Source organism: Amphibalanus amphitrite, unplaced genomic scaffold (assembly GCF_019059575.1).
Source record: "Amphibalanus amphitrite isolate SeventyFive unplaced genomic scaffold, NRLGWU_Aamphi_draft 000745F_arrow, whole genome shotgun sequence".
In the NCBI taxonomy this organism is placed as follows: domain Eukaryota; kingdom Metazoa; phylum Arthropoda; class Thecostraca; order Balanomorpha; family Balanidae; genus Amphibalanus; species Amphibalanus amphitrite.
Genome location: NW_024882239.1, coordinates 173145 through 179144, shown reverse-complemented (window position 1 = coordinate 179144; position 6000 = coordinate 173145). Strand labels below are relative to the sequence as shown.

At 47.5% G+C, this 6000-nt stretch overlaps 1 protein-coding gene across 1 annotated transcript; it reads right to left on the bottom strand.

The window, feature by feature from the left end:
* Positions 1 to 1347: 1347 nt before the first annotated feature.
* On the bottom strand, positions 1348 to 1874 carry LOC122365510 (ATP-dependent RNA helicase glh-2-like). Its single transcript, XM_043336776.1, has 2 exons — positions 1857 to 1874; positions 1348 to 1665 (listed from the first exon to the last, which is right to left on the bottom strand). Exons 1-2 carry the CDS (start codon positions 1872 to 1874, stop codon positions 1348 to 1350), a joined length of 336 nt encoding a protein of 111 aa, XP_043192711.1.
* Between the last annotated feature and the right edge of the window lie 4126 nt (positions 1875 to 6000).

Sequence of the window (6000 nt, the reverse complement as noted above, 5' to 3'; positions counted from 1 at the left end):
TCGCTCCGTAACTACCAGTATAGCGCCTTTTGGGGCGACTAACGGAGCGAGCGAGGGGGTGAGTCTTGCACGTGCGAAATTTCGAGGGGTTTCTCCAACTGACTTGTGTACGGCACCCTACTGACCGGTTTCTAGCGATGTGCCAAATTTGAGCACAATCGGCCCAGCCGTTCTCGAGATCTGGAAACGACCCCTGCACGTGCGCACGTGCAGCAGCACCCCAAAATGGGTCCCAACTGACTTGTGCACGGCACCCTACTAACTGGTCCCTAATCGTGTACCAAATTTGAGCGCCATCGGTCCAGCCGTTCTCGAGATCTGGAAACGACCCCTGCACGTGCGCACGTGCAGCAGCACCCCAACTCTGGCACATGGATATGCAGTGCCTAGTGGGTGCCTATCTACATGCCAACTTTCAGCGCAATCGGCCAAGTAGTTACCGAGATATTGCAACAATTACAAAACTGACACCTCTTCGTTTTGCACGTGGCACGTGCATAAGGGGTCACCCACATGCATCGGGAATAGTCCAATACTTGGTAGAAGGAATGAAGCTACCCTACAAAATTTACTGCATGTAAATCGGTCAAGTGGTTGCTGAGATATAAGCCTCGCAAAAGCGTCCGCACGGCCGGCCGGCCGCTCATACTCAGAAATTTCCGTTAATCTAAGGAAGACTCCGCTCGCTTCGCTCGCTCCGTAACTATTACTATAGTTACTATTTTCGCCCAACATCTGTCGCACTTTTAGGATGCGCAATTATTGCTTCCAAATGACGTCATAGGAGCAACAGAGGCCCAAAAAGTAAACAAAACCAAAGGCTAATATTTTGAAAACTAGTGAATATTTTTCGGTGAAATTTGGTAGATATGAATTTATCTTTCTGAATCACGGGACATCACTTTTATGCCAATTCATTTCCTTTTTTAGGGTGAGAGGGTCACTTTTATATCAGTGTAATATGTAACAATGTGCATTGTGTAAAGTAACAATGTACCTATAAACTCTTTGTTTATTTAAAAATATCACATCATTGACATTCTCCGACCACAAATATGAGTTGGTTGTGACTGTAGGTACTGAGTGTACTACAGTGTCCAGTACCGGCATTCAGCGCTTGTAGCAGTTCTAACAGTTGCTGCTCTGGCAGCTAATGTGGTTAACTCTGCAACATACTTGTCATAATCATAATTCTGTACCACTTAATATGACATACAAATATGTTTCGATCATCGAATGACTTTCGAAGGCAGAGTTAACATGATCAGGCAAAGTAGGGTAACGTATAACCCGGCTTTCTAGCCGTGCCTCAGAAGGATCAGGTGCCTTCACAGCCTCCGTCCCAGTCTAGAAGTAGCCGCCGCCACTGCGGAACCGGTTGAAGGAGCCGCCGCCAATGGCAGAGCCGTGCAGACGACCTCCGCCGTAGCCGGAGTTGAAGCCAGAGTTGAAGCCAGAGTTGAACTTGTTGAAGCCGTTGTTGAACCGCTGTCCGCCGCCGATGAACCTGTTGCCGCCCTTGCCGAAGCCGCTGCTGATGCCGCTGTTGAAGCGTCCGAAGTTGTTGAAGCGTCCGCCCTTGTTGAACTGTCCGCCACTGGAGTGGCTGCCCCTGAACCCGCCGTCAGCCGAGGCGATGGCCACGAGGGCGGTGATGAGGACAGCCTGAAGCAGAGGGTCACATGGTGAGACTGAGTGATATATCAATCTCTTCCGAAAACTTTTTTCACAAGCAACTGCTCCAATAAAGAGAATGCCATAGCCAAATGTAATCGTTTCAGAAGGTTTATACATATCAAGGTACAGGAGCGGGTATGCATGTATCTTATTCACTGCTTCTTTTTTGTAGCCCTCACCACAATGCTGAAGTTCATGTTGAGCTTTGGTAGTTACTCCTTCAAGCGAGTTTGAATGCTGACTGCTGGCTATCAGCCGATGTGGGTCTTTATACTCCAAGGCACGGGATCTGTGCAGCAAAACTAACCGTGTTGTAATTCGTACTTGGCCCTGACCTTTACTGCACTCGAATGTGTGCTAACTGCTAGTGAAGGTCCACTACGCCGGTGTGATGTTATCTAAAGGTGACTTTTGTTTCCTGACAGTAGTCATCTGAGGTGTGCGTGGCTCTGCGAAAAAGTGTGGTAACATTATATAATTTGAACTTAATAAGTCAATTTTAACCCACGCCGGCACAGGCCATTTTGAGTCCTTCGACGGCACAAGGGGGGGGGGTTGGTACGACCCCCCTCGCGTTTGGCCCCTGATGGGCTAGAGCTTCGCGGAAAAAAAACGAGCGTGTTGCCCGTCACGAGAGGAAGCGAATGACACCCAATTTTAAGGTCCTAGGTCATCGGTTGACCTTCCAAGTCAGGTCAATGACCCAAAAATCGGGAATATCGGGACCTGTTAGAAAGTCGTAAAGTGTGGCTGCTAAGGGGTTTTCCGGGGTTCTGATCACGAATATCGTGTTAGTTTTGATCACAGATGATGTCGTTAAGCGTTTAGACCAGGTCGGGTCAGGTCAGGTCAGGTCAACCAGTAGGGGTCGTGACGGGTATTCGTAGTACCTGTCATCCGCCTCTGACAGGCTTCGTAACATGTTGCGAAGGCACTAAAACTACTTCTTAACCCTATTCCTGGCGGGCTCCGCCGGGACAAGAAACTGGCGGGGAGGGGCCGATTCGGCCCCCCCCTTCAGATCTCAAAAACTACACATCGCAGCGACAAACGGCAAACGGCGTTTGATAGGTCGTTTAAAGATCTACAACTTTTACAAAAAAATATTTTCATGTCAGGTCAATATTGAGGTCACCAGAGGTCATCAACGATAAAATGTTTTGGAATTAGTTACCTATATAACTTTAAAACTAAGAAACATAGAGACATAAAACCAATATGTTTTTTTGTTGCTCTCGCCGAGGCGATGCGAAATAAGCATGTGATGACCTTCACAGGTCAATTTTAAATTTGACCTGAGGTCAAGGTCAGGTCATTCATCAATGAGGTTGTGGGGTATGGTTATGCTGCATACCAAACGACGCGCCTTGACCAGGCGAGTAGTTTGGTACCACTTAAAAGACTTTAGCACCATCATGTCGTGATTTATAGACAGAAAAACGATTTATGACGTCACATGACCTCAGATGACCTTTGCCGGTGCCCCTGTCAATTAGCGGCACCAGGATCATCACCGATGAGATAATCTTCCATAATACTGAAAGAATTGGGTGGTTTTGACTCGTTTTACACGAAGCAGGAGGCGTTTCAATATTTTCCCATAGGCTTGTAATGTAAGGGTCACGAGTCTGGCCTGACCTTAGGTCACAGATGTGAAAATTCTGAGATATACAAATTGCACATACTGGTACCCTAACTAAAACCTGAAGAGAAGAAATTGATCGGTCGAAAACTCTAGCTCTGGCGTGATTGCAAACTTTTCTGAGGTGGGGTCACCAAACCGCCTCTGGTGACCTGACCTGACCTGACCCGGCAACTTTTTTTTGTCAAAATGTGCGCAATGAATGTTTAGAAAAAGTCACCGAGAATGAGCTTTCAGTCTTGCGGCGTTTGGCAATGGCACAACAAAAACCTGAAGGGGGGCCTTAACCCTCGCCGGACCTATTGGTTTTCTACATACGCGCCGGCCGAGGGGGGGGGGGCGGGTACGACCCCCCCCCTCGCCGTTTCGCCCCTGGTGGAGCTAGCGTGTCGCGGAAAAAAACGAGCGTGTGCGCCGTTACGAGACGCAGAGATTGGTACCCGATTTTAAGGTCCTAGGTCAACCGGTGACCTCTGAGGTCAGGTCAAGTGCCCCAAGGTACGGTTCAGTTTTTGGTGAATAACTTCGCAAAAAACGGCCGCAGAGCGACGATTTTGGCAGCATCGTGTTCGCCTCGCTCAGGCGCGTCGAATGATATACTTTTTGTCCGGGTCAGGTCAACTTGGGGTGTTGACCTCAGGTCAAGGTCAGGTCAGCACCCCTAGGTCACGAAGTTGGTCGAAAGAGGTCATGTCACATATCATTCGATTCGGCAGGCCTTCCTGAGTCCATTGGTGGCTTTCCCGACTCGCTAGCTCAATTTGATCAAGAGTTATTGACGAAAAACTAATATCATCACGCAAGGTCAACATTGCAAAAGTGACGCATCTAACCTTGCAAGAAGTGCATAAAATCACGATTCTGTGTGCTTGAGATAGTTGGAGATCCTTCCCGGCGCCAGAATAGCAGTTTTCATTTTTTCCCCATTGACTTATAATGGTGATGTCACGAAAATGACCTGACCTAATATGACCTTTAGGAAAAATCCGAGATATACAAATTGTGAGACTCATAATGGATACTAGATCCTGCAAGTTTCATTTCCCTGTGACATCTCCTCTGGCAGTGAGGGCGTTGCGAAGTTGCGACATCTGAAGACCGTGCAGAGGTTCACTTATGACGTCATAGGTCAGTGACCTGACCTGACCCAAAAATGCGGTTGGTGTCAAAAGATCCGGCTTGAATCAAAGGTCAGGTATGCCAAGTTTCAGCTCTCTATCGCCAGCGTGTTCGGAGCTATCGCGAAAAAACCCTATGGGGGGGCGGCACCCCCCCCCCTCGGCCGGCGAGGGGTAAAGGCCCCCCCGCCAGGAATAGGGTTAGATGTTCAAATGGTTGCTAAATTCGAATTCAGCTCCAAAAACTAGCCTAGAAACATGTAAAACTCGAAAAAGTGAGCCGAGGTCACCGAAGGTCAATGACCTGACCTGACCTTTAGGTCACCTTGACACCCACTCTAATGCATGGGAGCAACATCATATCACATGTTTGAACGTTTGAAACCACGAAAAGCTTGCAAACGCGCGGCTAATGCGAGCCGACATACGCCGAATCGCAATTCCGGCCAAACATGGTCTTGGAAAAGAGGTCACAAGTCAAAGGTCATTTGGGTCAGGGTCATGAAACTTTCAGGGTAGGTGTAAAATTGATAAATGCGAGGGTACTGAAAGTTGTATCGCGATCGTCCGCTTTTTACGCGAGTTATTCGTGTTATTAAAAGTATTGCTATTATTCGAGTTATTAGTGGCTTTTCCGACTCGCTAGCTCTATTTGATCGGGAGTTATTGTCGAAAAACTACGGTGATCCTAATGACGTCATAATGACGTCACGAAAGGTCAACAATGCAAAAATGACGCTTCGAACCTTGCAAGGAGTGCATGAAACCATGATTCTGTGTGCTTGAGATATTTGGATATCGTTCCCGGCGCCAGAATAGCAGTTTTCATTTTTTTCCCCTTTCCCCTGTAATGGTGAGGTCACGAGAATGACTTGACCTCATATAAACTTTAGGAAAAAATCCGAGATATGCAAATTGTGAGACTCCTAATAGATACGAGGTCCTGTAAGTTTCATTTCCCTCTGAAAGCTCCTCTGGCAGTGAGGGCGTTGCGAAGTTGCGAAATCTGAAGATCGTGCAGAGGTTCACTTATGACGTCATGCGTCAGTGACCTGACCTATCCCGAAAATGCGGCTGGTGTCAGAAGATCCGACTTGAATCAAAGTTCAGGTATGCCAAGTGTCAGCTCTCTATCGCCAGCGTGTTCGGAGCTATCGCGAAGAAGCCCTATGGGGGGGGGGGGGGAGGGGGCGGCACCCGCCCCCCCCCCCCTCGGCCGGCGAGGGTTAAGTGGGATGGTCACTTTATGGTTTCAAGTTGGGGTTAATTTTGCAATTTGGTGATTCAACATGCTTTTTATTTGTCTGTTAGACAACATTTACTTTAAAAAGCGGACATTTCTTCCGAAAAAGGACAATCAATCCCATTGACTTGACTGTAAGGCTACAAAATTCACTTTTCCTAAGGTCAACGATTAGTATATTTATGAAAACCGAAGCCTCAAAGAAGCGCCTTCTCACATTAGGTCACCAATATTGAAGACTCTAGATACACGTTTTTAATCATATCACGCTTATTCATCGCTGATAGTGATAGAACCCTTTTAAATTAAGGTCACTTGAT